At 41.2% G+C, this 18,888-nt stretch overlaps 1 protein-coding gene across 4 annotated transcripts; it reads left to right on the top strand.

Moving 5' to 3' along the window:
* The first annotated feature begins 2,571 nt into the window (after positions 1-2,571).
* On the top strand, positions 2,572-13,149 carry LOC143300995 (serine/arginine-rich splicing factor 7-like). 4 transcript variants are annotated; one of them, XR_013057724.1, is made up of 6 exons: positions 2,572-2,618; positions 5,139-5,341; positions 5,668-5,832; positions 6,486-7,073; positions 8,737-8,811; positions 12,898-13,149. XR_013057724.1 is itself a non-coding variant. In XM_076614971.1 (5 exons), exons 2-5 carry the CDS (start codon positions 5,145-5,147, stop codon positions 12,902-12,904), a joined length of 444 nt encoding a protein of 147 aa, XP_076471086.1. In that variant the 5' UTR covers positions 2,572-2,618; positions 5,139-5,144; the 3' UTR covers positions 12,905-13,149. The 4 variants fall into 4 exon arrangements, 2 of the variants coding, with proteins under 2 accessions (XP_076471086.1, XP_076471087.1); XR_013057723.1 differs by having other exon boundaries at positions 6,486-8,811; XM_076614971.1 differs by lacking the exon at positions 6,486-7,073.
* Positions 13,150-18,888: the final 5,739 nt, after the last annotated feature.

Here is an 18,888-nt window from a genome sequence, read left to right as displayed (position 1 = left end):
TGCTGGTGTCACCCCTTCATCTTTTGATATTGTCATACATATAAACATATATATATATACTCATGTCCTTGAAGAGTGAAAGAACAGGACAGCCATATCCTGTGGCACCAGGAAACATGCAGGAGATGTGGACAACACCTTTCAAGTATCATAGAGCCATACCATGTGTGCTTTGGAAAGAGTGCACTCCCATACCCATTCTCCCCCTTTACACACATCCTGTTTTTCCACAATCTGCTTTAAGGGAGTTTTATCAGATTTTATAAATTAGATTAGGACATTTGTTGTTGCTTCAATGGTTTTGTTTATTTTCACTTATTCATAATCTTGGCCAGGGTGCGCAAGTGATCTTATCCCATGATGAGATTAACAGCAGCATTAATTTTCCTCAGGTCTACTGAAATTTTGTGGAAATTCGGGAAAAATTCTTACTGCTAGGCACCCCCTGAAAACGGACTGTGACTGCCTACATGGCAGGGGTAAAAATGTTCATACACAAAAAAGCCCACCCATGTACACTAGTGAACGTGGGAGTCGCAGCCCACAATGAAGACTGCTAGGCAAATTTAGGGCGTGTTGAGATGGCGTGTAGAAATTCTAACAATACAAACTGGCCGGGACCTCTCATTTTACTATTGTATAAGATATGCTTCATCACAATTTCTGTGCCCATCCTAGAAGCACATGGTCATAATTGGAATGCATTGGAAGAAACTGATTTTTAAAGAAAATTTGTTTTAAAGCCAAATTCGATGTTGACAAAGTGCTTCTGGAGAAAGTGGATTTGTTGAATTTGCTTTGGGCACAAACAAACATAGATAATACATCTATAACCATGGAAAAAAAAATACATGGGGCACAGAATAATGTTCTTTTCACATGCGAGCCAAAAACCGTTCATTTCCTTAAACGCCCACTCACAGAAATGTGTAAGTGCTGGAGATGCAGCACACCAATGCAGACAACACAGAGACAATATTTTCACCTTCGAAGGTCTGTTCTTATCAATACATAATCACATGATTTAAGGGGAGTGATGGCTTAGAGGTAACGCGTCCGCCTAGAAAGCGAGAGAATCTGAGCGCGCTGATTCGAATCACGGCTCAGCCGTTAATATTTTCTCCCCCTCCACTAGACCTTGAGTGGTGGTCTGGGCGCTAGTCATTTGGATGAGACGATAAACCGAGGTCCTGTGTGCAGCATGCACCTGGCGCATGTAAAAGAACCCACGGCAACAAGAGTTGTTCCTGGCAAAATTCTGAAGAAAAATCCACTTCAATAAGAAAAACAAAACTACACGCAGGAAAAAATACCAAAAAATGGGTGGCGCTGTAGTATAGCGACACGCTGTCCCTGGGGAGAGCAGCCTGAATTTAACACAGAGAAAACTGCTGTGATAGAAATACAAATACAAACAAATACAAATAATGGTTATGTCAACATAAGGTCTTCCTGGGTCTTGCAAGCATGCATCAACTGTTGGTTATTGTCTGCACTCCCATGTTCTGCCTATCATAATTTCTATCTCTGACAAAACACTGGAATGTATTTTCCCCAGACTCATAATTATAGAAGTTAGTGTCCCATGTGAAATTGATCCTCACTAAAATGATCAATGAAAATGATTTTAAAATTGTGACCAAGATGTACATGAACTTGCAAACAAAATGATAATGACAAGTTTCAGTTTCAGTAGCTCAAGGAGGCGTCACTGCGTTCGGACAAATCCATATACGCTACACCACATCTGCCAAGCAGATGTCTGACCAGCAGCGTAACCCAACGCGCTTAGTCAGGCCTTGAGAAAAAAAAAATATATATATATATAAAAAAAAATTAAAAAAAAAAAAAAGCTCTGACTGTATTTCACGCTTCTTTTTATGGATTATATTTTCACCTGTATTGATAATGTATCCATGTTTGGTGCTTATGGCCCAATGACCACACATGCAGGGGCAGGCTGAGAAACTGTCCCGACAACAGGAAAATTTACAGAGGAACATGCTCAATAGAAATTATGACCGTAACATCTTAAACACACTGAAAAAAAAACTGCACTGAAAAACCTGGCATGTGGGTAAGTTACTGGGGTTTTTTTTATAGTTTTTTTTTTTTTTTAAATAAAAAAAACGGGCATATTTCAATGATAAAAATACACCTGCAGACAGGGACTATCACAAGTGGTTGGAGTGCACACATCTGACATGCAGAAGAGACAGACGCACCAGGGGACGTAATTTTAATTTAAAAGAAAGCTAAGTTGCTGGAAATTCACATTCATGCAGAACTGTGCCGTGCACACATAAGCATACATGCGAAAAGACTCACAAACACGGGCAACAACAATAAAAACGCATTTGACAATGCAATCAAAATATTTGATCATGCACTACATTAAATTTTTTTTGTTTTTTTTTTATCACACTAGGGGTGTAATTAGTGAAATATTTTATTTTTTATATTGTCCCACAGCAGGAAATTTCATACAACTTATACCATTTGATGTAATCACTCCACGTTGTCCAATCACATAAAAAGCCCACATTGTTCGAACTAGATCTATATCCCAGAGTACATTGCAACAAAACGGTTGTTTCCTGTGTCAACCTTGAGACTGTGTACGGTACAGTAATGCTCTGTGGTCTTTTTTCGAATTATTTTTGTTTAACTGTTCATGTATTATTAATTTAGGTAGTTTTCTATACGTTGAGAATACTAAAGTTACAACAGTTACTGAAACATATTTTATGTAAAAATGAATGCGTTTTAATCATGAAAATTGGACTGCACCGGAGATCGCGTTACACAACGCACTACCAAGACGGCAAGAGTTTATAATTCATCATTTTCATGATTATAATCATGTTCAAAACTCTCTCTCTCTCTCTCTCTCTCTCTCTCTCTCTCTCTCTGAGACTAATCCTCTTTGTCAGTCTAGACGGCCTAAAACAAGTAACGAAACAGTAACAAGAACAACGGGGTCATGTTTTTACCTGTCACAGGGAAATGTAACTCATGCTGCAGTACCTGTGCCAAGATATATTCCAGTGAAAATTGGTAAATGAACCACAAATTATAGTCTTTTTTTTTTGTTACAAATTTAAAAACCACATGTTTCCCAGAAAGGGAAATGTAACTCATGCTGCAGTACCTGTGCCCAGATTTTCCAGTGAAAATCGGTAAATGAACAAAAAATTATACTTCATAATCATTTTTTTGGTCACAAATTTGGAAACCACATGTTTCCCAGAAAGGAAATTAAGCATTCTATTGGACCAACTTAAATACTGGAACTGGGAGTACAGATTGCAAATTTTAGCTGGTTGTTGGCAGTGAACAGGTTGAATCAATGAATGACATCAGGGAATTCATGATTTATTTATGTGAAATTGAAAGTCTCTTATCTGCTTATCTCCTAAGACTAGATTTGTGAGAAAAAGATTAACTGCAAAGGTCACCATAAAGGGTTTAATTGTGTTTTCAAGTAGGCCTGCCTGTGATGTGTTGAAGTCTCATCTGACTGGGCCCCATCTCTTCACCTTGGGCACAGTAGAGTGAAAATAACAGAAAACACAAAAAAGTGAAGAATAGGGAGGAAATATGGAAAAGTTAAACTTTTACTGATGATATCCCAGTTTTTTTTTAATTTTCCTGACAGTATTACAGTTTTTACTGCCTTCTCTGCCACAAGGGAAGAGATGCCTATTGTCTCCAGATGCTGATCATGACTTTTGTGAGACTGTGTCTACAATCATGTATGCCATATGAATTTGTGGAATCCTTTGGGTAAAAAGTTGGAGCAATAAATGAATAATTGATTGCTTTGAAATTTTCATGAAAGACCATCTAATCTTCATGCAGGAGACCTGACAGATTCTCATTACAAACACAGTCATACAGTGATATGTAGGTATAATAGTACTGAAAGTCTGGGATGGGTGAACAGTTGTCTTGTAAGCACATAACAGAGGAAAGTGGATTTTAAAATCAACTTCTGCTTGGGGATGTTTTCTTGCTCAGTTGCTGACTGGATTCAATATTGGAGAAAAAGTGGGACCATGATGTGTGAAGTGAAAATTCCATCCTTCACCAAAGGCAGATGTCAGATGCATACAAAAGACATAGAACATACAGGAAAACTTGTCCACTTCAGAATGTATACAAAAAAAGTAATTGGAAACTGGAAAGGGGGGAGGGGAGGGGAGGGGGGCATCAGCATCTTATACTTTTCAGATACTGAGGTAAAATTATGTGGATTTTGCCCTGTGCTCTGTGTGTGTGTGTGTGTGCAGTGTCAGTATGTGTGTTTGTTTTGTGTTGTGATTGTGTTTGTGTGTGTGTGTGTACGTATGCTTGAGCTGTTGGCGCACATAGCTTGAAACCAACCTCCACACCCAACACACACATAAGTCACATAAACCTGCGCACACACACACACTCACTCACTCTCTCTGTGTCTCTGTCTCTCCTTCCCTCTATCTCTCTCTAACACAACACGCTCACACAATATCCTTCTTTTGATCAGTGCATACAAGCACACATACAGCACACTAACACTGAACAGAACGTGTGTGCGTGCATACTTTTTTCTGTCTCAGTGAACAGGCGTAAAATCAAAGAAGAAACGCATGCACACACACACAACAGAGTGAAAGTGACACACACATACCAGATGCAGTCACTCTCAACTGAATCGTACTGGTCGAAGCCATTCACAAAACTAAGTTTATCGATGTATGGACACCTTGCCTTAAGATCAAGCTTGTTAACGTTCTTTCTGTTTCAAGTTCCTTTGATTTTTTTCCCGTTTTACACTTGTTAATCGATCTAGAGCATGAGATGTTCGAGCAAGTCGGATTGTGGAATCAACAAAAGTGAAGCGGACCAAATTGAAGGGAAATAACTGACAATCCTTGTTTCGTGATGTCATTGCTCGTTCCCTATAAGTATAAGTAAAGCTTTGGGAGTACCAGGGAAGAAATGTTTCCCTTTAATGTTAGATTATAAACAAGTTAAATGATTTTGGTGCCATTTTTATGAGAAAAAGAAATCAGCATTCTTTGATTGTCCTGAACCCATAGATTAAAAAAAAAAAAAAAAAGAGATTTATTACTGACTTTTCTATTTTTGTTCCTCAGGATAAAATGGCCCGAGACCTGAAATGCAAAGTGTACGTGGGTGAGCTTGGTTATGGAGCAACCAAGGAAGAGCTGGAAGAAAAATTTTCCAAGTATGGTCCATTGCGCAGTGTGTGGGTAGCACGCAAACCTCCAGGCTTTGCCTTTGTGGAATTTGAAGATCCGCGTGATGCCATGGATTCTGTGCGAGCTTTGGACGGGGCGTAAGTTGAAATCACATAGATCTATGGTAATTTTGTGTTCTGTTACTGAGTGACAGGTTAAATTTGTTGAAGTTTCATGTTGAGTATTCGTTCTGGAAATCAGTCTACTATTTTGATTTAGATTGTCATTAGATGTAAAAATGTTTCACACTAAAACTCATCAGAGAACGTAATCAAATTAAAACGCACAGGTGTATGCTTGGAAATGGAATATTGCAGATGACTAAGAATTGATGCTTGGCTTATTTATGAGAAAACCGATTTTGTGCTGGAGAGCATGTTCATGTGCTGGTGGATTGAATGGTGTCATGTACATGTGAGTGCAGGAGGATTAATGGTGGCCGCGTGCGTGTAGAACTGTCCACTGGCAAGCGAAGATCAGACAGAAGAAGCCCTCCCAGACGACCCAGTGGGGGCTTTGGAGGTGGGGGGGCCCGAGGAGGCCGTGGAAGCCCTGTGTATGACGACTACCGTATGCCTAGACGCTCAAGGTTTGTTCTTTCTCCATTAACTTGTCAGATCAAAAAAGAAAAAGGAACGACAAGTAATGCAGATTTAGAAAATGTTCAAGTTGTGATATTGTCATCAGACTCTCACTGTTACTGATATCCTGTGACAGATTGTCACTCACTACTGTCAAAATAGTTATATTTGTTGTGACAGCAGTTGGTAATATCCTGTTGAACAACTGCTGTACAGAGATAGTTAAAGTTATATTGAAATAATGTGAGTATTGCCAGGTGTATATGTTAACATTTTGTATGTGCAAATGGTCATAGTTGTTACTTTATACTTGGCCATTGTGTTAAAATCTGCTGAGTAGTAGGAGGGGGGTGGGGGGGGGGGGCTGTTTATGTTAACTTAGACTTTCTTACTATTGTTCTTTATTACACAACAATTTTTATTGTTAAATTCCAATCATACAGAATATACTCTTTTTAAAGATGAGATGAAACCAACCTGGTGTCAGAAGCACAAAGCAATGTGCAGGAAAGGGGAAGAAAGTAAGGAGATAGCACTGACAGATGCTTACGTTGCAGTAATATTTGTATGATGATATGCAGGCATAAATAAACTAGGGTAGAGGACAGCTGAACTTGTGTACAGGCTTGTTTTTATTGACCATTCCGTCCACCAATTCCAGGAGGGTTGCCTTGGCCTCGACACTCCGCCCTATCTTTCACAACGGCTGATGGCCGCTCTCATTGAGCCACAGCCTGCAGTGCCATCGGCACCCCGTAGCCTCGTCACATCCATCCATCCATCCACCCACCCTCCGTCCGCGCTTCCATCTCTAGCCGTCACTTTCAAAGCCGTCAGGTGCTCTTGCACTCTGGCCTACTAGGGCTAGTCAGCAAAGCACAGGTGGACACGTCAACAACTCTCCCAGCTTGCCATCTCAGCCGCTAACCTACTACCTGCCCCCAGGGGCCTCCAACTCCGTCCTTCCATCCGTCTGTCAGTCCACCCGTCCTTGCAAGGGGTCTGTGCACCCCCAGTTTGTAAGAACAGGGCAGGCTTGCTTCCCAGCCGTGGAATGGCCTCATCCAGTATGGGCTGGGCACTGGGGGTTCTTCCTACACATCTCCATCTTCACCAACACCTCCCTCCCTCCCTCCTCCATCCAGCGTCCGTCAGCCTCAACGCTTGTTCCTTCCGCGCTTCTTGGAGCCAACTACTTCACCCCCCACCCATCCACCTCAGGTGGCCACAGCACATCACATGTAACCAGGTTTAGTGCTTATTTCTCCGGCACGGGACACACATGCTATCATTTGTCAGGGAGGGAATGGATGGGACACTTCTTCCCAGGGCTTTGTGGCGAGTTGAAATTATTAACTGCATATGTTTTCCTGTTTTGTTGCTTTTCTTTTTTTCTCCTTGGAAATTGGGCTGATAAGTCTTGTTAGTTGTTTCTACAGCAAGCTTTCTTGATAGTTTGAAAACCATTTTTCTCAGAGGAGCCAGGAGAGGGGTAGGATTTCCAGTGAGTGTGTGGAAAGTATTACTAAGAGGGAAAGTAGGGAGAGAGAAGAAGACCACTTCAGTTCCAGTTTGTGAGAGGAAGAAATGTAGGGTATTATGTAATTGCTGTGGCAGGTGTATTCTTTTTGCTTAGTCCGAGAAAAGGAGAGTGGAAGGAGCAATTTCTATGGTTTCTGTGGCAAGGGTAGATTGATTGATCTTTACATGCCAAGGGAGAACTGGAGGTATTGTCATTCGTAGGCAAAATCTGTTAGTAAGCCTGTCACCACAGAATCTTTCAAAATGTCTCTTTTATATTAGAGACAGACAGGGTTAGGGGAAGTTGTTGTTCTCAACAAGTAATCAGAAGTTACAGTGGTGACATGGTTTGAAGTTTTAATGTTTAAAGTCTTGGGATATGTGCAACTGTATTCCATCCTTTAGGTGTTCACGAGTAAACCATTTGGTTCCAGTTGAGTGGTCCCAGTAAGGATTTTGTGTGGATTTGACCCAACAGTAGTTGTGTAGCAAACAAAGTTGGTTGATGAGGATGTCGGGCATAGGATGCTTCATCATTTCCGTTAGTGGGAACTTGCTGGTGGTGGAGTGTGTGGATGGTACCTGTAGCCTGTGCAGCTGTTAATGTGCACACATTCATGTATACACACCCAGGCCCATTCCTGTCTGCATGTGGAGTTGATATTTCAAGTCGCTTGTTAGCCAGAAGCAAAGGTTGGACATGCAGTGTGCGTGGTATTCAGAAATGTTATGTTAGATTGATGGTACATATATATTTGTGATATGTTTACATTTTCTTACTTTGTTATGAATTATGTAATACATATTATGAATTATGTAATACAGCATGGGTAAGTATACAAGTAATGATCATATATTTTGTGTGTGATGTGCATGGAATTATTTGTATCACCGTAGGTGCAGTGTTCTTAATACTGAGTGGGTGAGAGGGAGAGAGAGAAAAGAGTAAACTGAGGAAAAGTAAAGATAATTTTAAATTTGTGTGTTGAGTTGTGATTACACACTGAACATAAAATTTTAACCCATTGACTTTTTATCAGCGTTTTGAAACAGCAGTTTGTTAACGATACAGCTTTGACAACCAAAAGTGTTCACAGCTTTCAGTTTGCAGGGGCGTGGGATAGGTAGCTTTTGCAGGGCTGCAGTTGACTGTGTTTGTTTTTCCAGGTGCATACAGGTTTGCCTGAAATGGAAAACTGCTGCGTGGTAAAAGTTGTGCATTATGAGGAGAAGGAAAAAAATTAATTGGGGAAAATATGGTTGGGGAAAGATCAGAGTGAGTTCCATGGAAGATGCAGGTACCCAGTGTGAAGCTCAAAGAAGCGTTTTGCACATGAGCCATCTGACGTCTTGCAGAGTGTGAAAATAAAAAATGATTACCATTGTTTCAGGTCCCCATCCCCAAGGCGCCAGCGAAGGAGAAGTGATTCTGGATCTCCAGTTCGTAGACGTCGCAGTCGCAGCAGGTAAAGAAAGACAATTTTAATACACATGCTTCACTGTGACCCTCTAGTACAGACTCCGGCAGGGAGTCTGATTCGTGTCCTGTGCAAACTACTATCCGCCTGTATGGAGAAAATGAAAGTAACTATGGCCAATAACCTCCCAGAAGTAGGTTACCTCCCCTCTGTATCCCAGACTAGCTTCCTCTTTTTCCGGCAGCCATCTTGACAAAACTGCCTCATTCAAGTCTGAATGTCTGCTCCCTTCACATATCTATAGTGGCTGGTCCTAAGGGACCCAGACACACTCCCTTCTCGCCCACAGGGCGAAGGATGCCCTCTCTTGGTACAAGGAGGGACAAGGTAGTCCAGCTCCTTTGCCTACAACAACCCTGGGTTTGCACCACTGGTGTTGTGTTAACAGCTTCACAAGGGCCCTACATCCTAGCTGGCCCTGCCATTGATGGATGTTGGTCTTCGCCTCTCAAGTTTTATCAGCCCTAAAAACTGCCAAGTACAATCCCAGCTTCACACTGCTGTGGTTGTGATATGTTTCACATGGCCTCTACTTCCTAGCTGGCCATGCCATTAATGGAATAGGATGTCGGTCTTCACCTTCCAAGTTTTATCAGGCCCAAAGACTGCCCAGAACAACCTTAGCTTCGCACTGCTGTGGTTGTGATATGTTTCACACAGGCTCTGCTTCCAGGAAGCTGGCCCTGCCATTCATGGATGTCAGTCTTCTCCTTCCTAGTTTATCAGGCCTGAAGATTGCCGAGAACAACGCTTGCTTTACACTAATGTTGTTGTGATCAGTTTACACTGGATATACATCCCAGCTGGCCCTTCCATTAATGGATGTCAGTCTTCGCCTTCCAAGTTTTATCAGGCCTAAAGACTGTCCACTGGGCAGGAGACAATAGGCCTCACACTAGGCATGGGGTACACTTCTGACTTGCTCAATCCAAGGTCCATCCCTCCCACCCCTCACCGGTAGCAGAAAGCCTGGGTAAAAAATTGAAAATTGTATTCCCCTATCCTTGATCAAGGGTGATGATTCTCCCACAGCACAACAAATCGTTTGCTGGCCACAGAGGCACACCTTTATGCCCTCTCGTACCAGCACAGTAGCCGCTGCTTTTTGGTCAGTTAGTTCGGCCCGCCATCCTGCTTGTACATGAATGCCGCTTCAACTCCTCAAACCATTGGTGTTGGAAAATGATTTCCCCACCTGGTCTTCTTTGCCTGACCCTTTTCAATTTGGACACAACCACTGCTGTGGTTACAGAGGGGCTATCTCCGAATGCACTTCTCCAACGGACCCTGCTGCAACAAAAGCCATTAGCCAGGTGGCAGCACACAATACCAGCCTACTCTGTTCTTTAAGCCGGCATCGTCCCTATTGCAATGCTTATTCCCACTCTCTCCAGAGTTTTCGCTCTCCGCACTATGGGCAGCCCCTCATTAACTCCTTATGCAGGCCCCTCATTCACAGAGTCACCTCCTGTTTCCCCTATTGCCCAACACAGTGACCATCCCCCACAGGGACTTCTCACAGAAAGGTTGATACTCTGGCAGGTCCCTTGCCTACAAGCACTGTCTTGCCAGTGGGACACGCCCTGAGGTGTTTATGGAGCCTCATTCTTCACCCAAGGGCCTGTCTGAAGATGACTTTGTTATCACTGTGGCAGCAAGCACCATGTCTTTCAGGTACACAGTTGCCCCACAAGACCACGTCACATCCGTCTGGCTTCCTTACATTTCAGCAGAACCTCCTTGGTGGCCACCTTCATACCTCAAGCACACAACAGCCGTTTCCTGTTTTACTCATGCTGACTCATGCCACCCAATGGCTAGTACAGCAGATCAACAGCCATTCTGTCCCAACTGCCCCTCACAGCTCCATCCCATACTTCGAGCATACCACACAGGGCCAGAGGCCAGTCATGGATCAAGTCCTATTTCTCAGTTAGTGCCTTCAGTACAAACTTTCCTCATGGAGACCACCTCTTCCATTAGGAACCCCACCACAGAAAGAGACTCCATGGCCTAGAGGCACCTGAAGCACACTCCCACAGCCTGATCCAATCCACCTGTTGACTGCCTACAACATTATGTATGTTGATCCAACATGTCACACCCGCGCAGAGAAGCCTCCACGCATCACGTCTCTTGTAGCCTTATGCCTGCCATTCTATGCTCAAGCAACAGGCCAGTGTTGCTTTTTGTAGCTACAAAAAGGGGGGAATGGTGTGCACCCATCACCAGTCAGCTCACATGGAGGAGCTCAACAGATAGGACTGCCATGCTGAAGGCAAGCCCAATATCCTGGTGGATTACCTCTGTCTGGGGCCACAGATCCCTCCAAATACAATTATTTCTTTCCCAGTTGGCCCACAACCAGTGTTGACTCATTGGATCAGGCCACGTGCACCTTGCATTGAGGTTCAGCCTCCGCCTGCTCTCATACATTTCTCAAGGACTTATGATAAACTGTCCGCCCTCTAGTTCAGTTTAGAAAATCCCACAGGGTACACATTTCCACCTCTCACTTCGATTGGAAAGGTTTGACACTAGTTCATCAGTTGACTCCTTGATCACTCTCGCGAGACTAACAAGACAGTTCTGTTTCGGAGGACAGTCAATGTGATTAAAGGCATGTATGCAGACGTAGGGTTGGGACTTAATGCCTCCTCAGCCAGAGTTCACAAAGTCAGGGTATGGTCCTCATCTCTCACCTTGCCCACTCAGGAAAAACCCTGCTATCTTATTGAGAGACGTCTCACACTTCAGCAAGGATGGCTTAAGAGGCATCGCCTCCGCAGTGGTTGCACAACAAGCCATTGCCGTGCACAGACGTAGAACAGGTGAGCCCTCCACCTTGTCGTGTCATTCTGCACTAGTGGGTCACGGTGAAGTATGTGTAGTTAAAAGGAAATTTTTTCCCTTAAATTATGTTTATCTAACATACTTACCGTGACCCACATTTAAGACCCTCCCGTCCTCCCCACTTCCTGTTCTCTCTGCACATTGCACTGGTTACAGTTAATTGCAGTCAAAAGAGGAAGCTAGTCAGGGATACAGAGGGGAGGTAACCTACTTCCAGGAGGTTATCAGCCATAGCTACTTTTGTTTTCTCTGCATAGGCGGATAGTAGTTTGCATTGGACAGGAATCGGACTCCCTGCTGGAGTCTGCACTAGTGGGTCACGGTATGTATGTTAGATAAACGTAATTTTAGGAAAAAAAAATTTCCTTTATATTGTGTCTGTCTGTAAAAGGAGATATATTGTCTTTTAAAAATTTTTTTATAGAGAATGTAAGTGTCATAATCTGAATCAAACATTAAGTTTTTAGGTGTTCTTGCTGACATTCATCAAAAGAATGAATTATCACATGGAAAAAGAGAAATTCTGAATGTCGGATCAAAAATTAAAGTTACTCTCTACACACACACAGTATTTACCAATCAAATGTGTAAGATAAACATGTTGACAGATAACTCATCTGTCTCTTATTTCATAAAATGGATACTTTCACTCATCCGTATGGTTCAACAATAACAACAAAAAAACAAAAACAGCTGAGTTAGATATCTGATTTACAGGAACAGTTTTGCTTTTTGGGAGTTACCAGCTGTTAAGATTTTTTTTTTTTTTTTTTTTTTTTTTTTTTTTTAAAGAAAGAAAAAGTTATGTGGCTGTACTTGATTTTTATATTCATGACACTGACTAAACACAAGGTGCTATGTTACCTGCCAGTGGCAATGACAGGGGTAAACAACAGCCTTGCTAAACATCCCATCCAGTATAAGAGGAGCCACCTCTGCATTCAAATATTCCTTTGCACTGGAAGTATTCAGATTGTGGTCCAAAGTTTCCCTTCCCTTTTGAAACATTCTGCTCTTCAAAGATCAAGAATTGTGTTATTTTGTAGTTATACTTCAAATGAGAGTCTGTTATTTTATATAAAGGTGTGAAGGTGCTTTTTTTTTGCTTTTTTTTTGCTTTTTTTAATAGAAATTTAATGCTTGAATGAAAGATGTTTGCTTGGAAGAGTGGTTTACACAGCTTTGAGTAACAACTGACATGGGTGTTCACTGGCTGTGCAGGAGCTAAAGAGGAGACTGGTGAAAGATGAGGGGAGCCCATGGAGGAAGGGAGAAAAATATTGGGGGAAGGCAGCATAGTCGTGTCGACAGTGTCTCTTACCCTTTATGGCAGTGCATTATCAGTTGAACTGTGATGTGTGCTGCAGACATGAAGGCAACAACAACGTGGGTGGAAGGCACTAGGTGATTTTATGTTTATGTGGACCCTATGCTTTTTTTTTTTTTTTTTTTTTTTTTTTTTTTTTTTTTTTTTTTGCTTGTAAATACAGCAAGCTATTAATTGTGTTGGTTTTTTTTTTTTCTCTGTTTTTCGTTAATCAGTCTGCATCAGATGAACAAAAGTGTGTGTGTGTGTGTAAAAGTGAGAGTGTGTGTCTGTGAAAGAGATAGTATGTGTGTTGGAGTATGTATGTCTGTGAGAGAGATTTGTTCATCTGTTGCTAAGCATTAAAATAAATCCAGGCTAATGGACATTTTCTGTCCTTTTTATCAATCAGATGGGTTTGTGTGCTCAGACTTTGGACTTTTGGTTTTGTTTTTCGTTTGTTCATGTGTCTAAATGATTTCTGCTTTTATCAGCTCCAGTATCTGTATCTCTGGATTTGTTTTGTTTGTCAGCTGGGGTTTAGCTAGTGTCATCTTCTTGTATTCATGGAAGACTCAATGTCTAGGTGTTGATTGAAAAGTAACTGTCTTATATCCATCTTTGAATTTGTTGCTTCTGTTAGTTGCCAGTGAGTGGTCATTGATCAGTTTTTTCTGTATTGGTTGCTTTTTCTCAAAGATTGTTTTGAGTGGCAATGATGATGACCAGACCTAACAGTTACCAAAACAGCTAGCTTTTTCACAAACTTATGATAGAAGACACATGCTGAAAAGTAAGTCTGCTTTTAGTTTTGTGTACTTATTTCTTAGCTTAAAAAGTTTGGGAATATGTTTCAGGATCAGGCATTATAGCATGGACTTAAGATACAAAATGCCAAAAAGTAAAACAGAACATTAACCCAGATGTTTGTTTTATTCAGAAAATCAGATATATTCAGAAATAGTTTGCTAATCATATAGTTGTCACTGGGCAGAGGTATTGCAGTATTATGGCCAGAGAGTGAGTAGCCCTGCATCTGTTTGCCCATTGACTGATGGTAACATTAGTGTATTGCAGCTGGGTAATGCTGAGTTTGTTTTTATTACAAAATATATATATATATCAACTTACCTCAAACAGTCAAAGTTAGATAATAATAAGTGATAAATAAGAACACTCCTTAACTTGGCTGATGAATACTGTTATTAGATTGTGGAATCTGTTTATCATTTTCAGGCTTTGAATACATGCTGATTCCAAGATGTATTTTTGTAACATATTGTTTTTCTGAAAGAGTTGTGGTGTTCTGAACTGCTGACTCACAAAGTCTGCCATGAATTTCAAACATGGTCTGGCACTTCTTCTTTGATGTCACTTTGAACACAAGATATCATGTTCAAGCCCAGATGTAATCAAGCCATTGAAGTATGGTTTTCGGTTCAAGTACAATCAAGCTTTGATATATTGTTAGTCATAAAGTTTATTTTTAACAGTCACATTTAGTGATTTACCACAGGCATGTCCCTACCAGTTCTGTTATAGAATGAAAATGATTCTGCTATATCTCATGTTGCAAGTACAGGTAACATTTTTTCACTCATTTTCTTCATTACCCACCACAATGATACAAATTTTGATGTTAAAGTTACTTTTCAAAAGAGGTAGTACATGTCAGGAATGTATACATACTACATACCATCTTTTGTGTGTCATCTTTGGTCACAAAATTATTCTTCGCATTCATGTACCATTTCCTATTGTTATGAGGGTGCAACTTTACTGTTTCTTTTTTGTATTCTAAGGGAAAGATGGAGGGGGGCGGTCATTTGATGTAATGTTTGTGTTGTTTTGTTAGATAATTATGTTTAAATGTGTTGTACTTCGTGCTGTAGTATATTTTTGATGGTTCATTGTGTTTGTGATATGATGTGCTTTCTTTCACACTGGTGAAGAATTACTGTACAGAAACTAGCTTGATCATTTATCTGGCATGTGTGCATTTCTTACAGAAAATAAAAATAAAAATTTGCAAGCTTCTTTTTCTTTGTGTATTTCTATGGATGGGTGAATTTTTGTGTCTGCAGTTTGTATTGTACGTGATTTGTATTAATTCATATAATTGGTTAACCTGGAACAACTGGTTTGTTTATGACATGATTAGTGTCTGTGTCTGCTTTCTACAAGACCCATAGCTCATTGTAGACAGACAAATTCATACAAAAAGCCTCAAATCATAAGCTGAATGACAAAACTTTTATGCATTAGTTTGCACCCACAGACAGAGAAAATGTGTCATTTGTGTGAAGATCAATCCCTTGGAAGTGACCAGATTCTGCTGACTAATTGAGTTTCTCTATATAATCCTTTATAAAACTAGAAAATGGTTGATCGTGAGTTTGCGAATATTCCAGCATCAGCCAGCCTTGGCAGATGCAAAAAAATACCTTGATCAAATGGAAGTGTTTTTTACCCTCATTGTGAGTTAAATTTTGTGTGCCTTAGCGTATTTCATGGGTGGAAAAAGCTCCCATAGTTACTCCATTGATCACCAGATGCAGTATCTCTTTTTCTTGCTGCAGTCATGGATCAAAATATAAAGCCATAATTTGTATGCTGAATAGTTCTATATCAATTAAACAAGCACCCACTTATGCCAAAGAGCGAAAACACACAATTTCTCGCAGTTGTATTTTGTAGGTCTTTGTTCACTTTTATTCAAGTTTAAATCAATGGAAGAAATCTTTTTTTTTTTAATTCCTGAAAAAATGCCCAGTTTCATATATGTTTTTTTTTAATCAGTAGAATATTGTGAATTCTGAGATAAGTAAATTTAAAAAAATGATACAAGATCATGTGCCTCAAATGATGCATCCAACAGTGCAAACTGAGGCAGACATAATGCATGCTTGTGTCCATACACACACACACACAGATAAACACACACACACACACACACACAAAGATAAACACACACACACACTTGGACACCTGAGTGATTGCACTGGGTTTTTTAAATGGAAAAACTAAAATGAAGCACTCTGCATCACTTGATTTGATTTTCTCTCTTGCCTACTCTTTCTTTAAGCCCTCTCAAAATAATGATAATAATAATGGTATTTATATAGCGCTGAATCTTGTGCAGAGACTTCTTCTACGTTCGCGGGCTGCAACTCCCACGTTCACTCATATATACGCGAGGAGGCTTTTACGTGTATGACAGTTTTTAACCCGCCATGTAGGCAGCCAGACTCCGCTTTTGGGGTTGTGCATGCTGGGTATGTTCTTGTTTCCATAAACCACCGAACACTGACATGGATTACAGGATCTTTAACATACATATTTGATCTTCTGCTTGCATATACACACGAAGGGGGTTCAGGCACTAGCAGGTCTGCACATATGTTGACCTGGGAGATCGTAAAAATCTCCACCCTTTACCCACCAGGCGCCGTCACCACGATTCGAACCCGGGACCCTCAGTCCAACGTTTTAACCATTTGGCTATTGCGCCAGTCTTGTGCAGAGACAAATCTAAGCACTTTCACACCAGTCATTCACACACAACTGAAGACAAGGAAGAGGTAGGGGAGGGAGGCTATCTTGCGAAGAGGTGGTTTTGAAGCAAAAACTCCTCCGCAGCAGATTCCGAAGAGGCTGGGTCACCCTGAATAGAGGCTACCAGGCACACCAAGATCCCATCAGGACACTGGAGAGAAGACACCAGACTACCATCTACCGCCTTCGCACAGGACACTGCGGCCTCCGAGCACACCTGAAGAGGATTGGAGTGGCAGCCACATCCCTATGTGATTGCGGCCAGGCTGACCAGACCCCATCCCATATTCTCCAAGACTGCCCCCTGCATGAGAATATTCGACAGCAGTCCTGGCCTGGGGGTGCTGACCTCAACACCAAGCTCTGGGGGACGGCAGCCGATCTTCACCGGACATCCAAGTTTGTGGCATCCCTCGGACTTGGACCCTGACTGCGTAGCTGTCGAACGCAAAGAAGAAGAAGGAGGAGAGGTGGTTTTAAGGCCAGACTTGAAAAGAGCTGAGTGCGGAGATCTGACGAAGTTAAAGAGGAAGTTCATTCCAAATACAAGGTCCAGAGACAGAGAAAGAACAGCGTCCAACAGTGGAGTGTTTGAATCTGGGTATGCGCAAACAGTGGATCCGAAGCCGATCGTAGAGAGTGAGATGGAGTGTAGAGGTGAAGCCAGCCACAAAGACAGGAAGGGACAGATTTGTGAATACATCTATAACATAGAGTGCTGATCTTATACTTTATTCTGTGTGAGCCAATGGAGATGTTGCAAAATAGGAGTGATGTGCTCAGATCTTATCTTTCTGAGGACGAGTCAGGCAGAAGAGTTTTTTATATGCGCTGAAAGGATTGAATGGATGAAGCAGACAAACCAGACAATAGGGAGTTACAGTAGTCATGGTGAGAGAGAATGAGAGAAACGACAAGTCTAGATGTTGCATTGGTGGACAGATAATTCCAAATGGAACTGATGTGTCGCAATTGATAGTAGCAGGATTGACATGTCTGACTGATAAATTTTTGCATGGACAGTGTGTTGTCAAGGACAACACCAAGGTTCCTGACTGAGCTGGAAAGAGGGATGGATGTACTGCCAAGTTTGATTTTGTCAGCTGTGATGGAAGAGAGTTTTTTTAGTTCCTATGATCATTGCTTCAGTTTTGTCTGCGTTCAATTGTAACTTGTTTAGAGTCATTCAGTTTTGAATGTTCAGGAAGCATTCAGATGGTTCTCAAAGGGACAAGGGGCCTGACATGTGCCGCTTGTGTGTGTGCAAGTGCATTTGCACATTTAGTGCGTGTGTGCATCGACAAAGAATGAGAGATGGAGGATGAAGAGGGATAAGAAATAGATAATATTTATTAATGAAGGCATTAAAATGGACAATTGCATGTATTTGCTGTTTCACACCCTGTTATTGCCTGAAAGAAGGGCTTGTGACAAAAGCAAAAAACAACAACATAAAACAAACAGAAAAAGAAAAGTGTTTTCTTTGCTGGCAGCAGTCTCATTGGACACACAAGCAATGTGACTTTGAGTAAAAGACAAGGTACACACACACCCCCCCCCCAAAAAAAAAAGTGTCCAAAAGACAATCAGAACTAGTTGAAAAGAGTTCAAAGGAGATAACAAAACTGGAAAAGGGGTGTAAATGTAATGATAATAATAATGGATTCTCATATAGCACACTATCCAGAAATCTGCTCTGAGTGCTTTACAAATACACTTCTGTTTACATAACACATTACATCAATGTTACATACAAACACCAAAATGTTACTAAAAAACAAAAAAACAAACTACATACACACACGTGCGCGCGCGCAATGCATACATACATACATGCATAGCAGCTGCCCTCAACACATGCACATACATTGGCATGCACAAACATACATAAACAGTATATAAACTACCAATGAAGCTATTGTTCTCCAAATGGAGACGCATACAGCCAATGTTATTGAAGCATTTAAAATGGGTTAAAAAAAATATTTAACCCCCCCCCACCCCCCAAAAAAAACAACACAGCTGCTGGGTTAGTGTGTTAGACTGACTTCAATCTGACTGTCTTGGGTTCGATCATGTTGCAACATCTAGTGGGTTAAAGATGGGGTGTTTTCAGATCTTCTGGGTCATATATGCAGCTGCTAATCCCTGAACACACCATCCCTCCTACGTGTTTGCATGCATGCATAATATGAAATATTTTACATTCAATCCATGTCATAGCCAGAAAACACTCTGCATGCACTAATCAGCAAAATGATACTGTTATTAAACAAGAAAATACATGTATATGCTTGCATCAAACACAGATACACACACAGACGGCTATCACAGTCTGTGTCTCTCAGGGT

This window comes from Babylonia areolata, chromosome 27, assembly GCF_041734735.1.
Source record: "Babylonia areolata isolate BAREFJ2019XMU chromosome 27, ASM4173473v1, whole genome shotgun sequence".
NCBI classification, from domain to species: Eukaryota; Metazoa; Mollusca; class Gastropoda; order Neogastropoda; family Buccinidae; genus Babylonia; species Babylonia areolata.
The sequence above is the reverse complement of the archived record's forward strand: the minus strand, read 5'-3'. Positions and strand labels throughout refer to the sequence as shown.

Bases quoted from the DNA above. Each gene is read 5' to 3' on its own strand.
- LOC143300995 (XM_076614971.1), top strand. From the start codon at position 5,145: ATGGCCCGAGACCTGAAATGCAAAGTGTACGTGGGTGAGCTTGGTTAT. The intron at 5,342-5,667 runs GTAAGTTGAAAT...ATGTGAGTGCAG, and splicing joins GTGCGAGCTTTGGACGGGGC to GAGGATTAATGGTGGCCGCG. The intron at 5,833-8,736 runs GTTTGTTCTTTC...CCATTGTTTCAG, and splicing joins CGTATGCCTAGACGCTCAAG to GTCCCCATCCCCAAGGCGCC.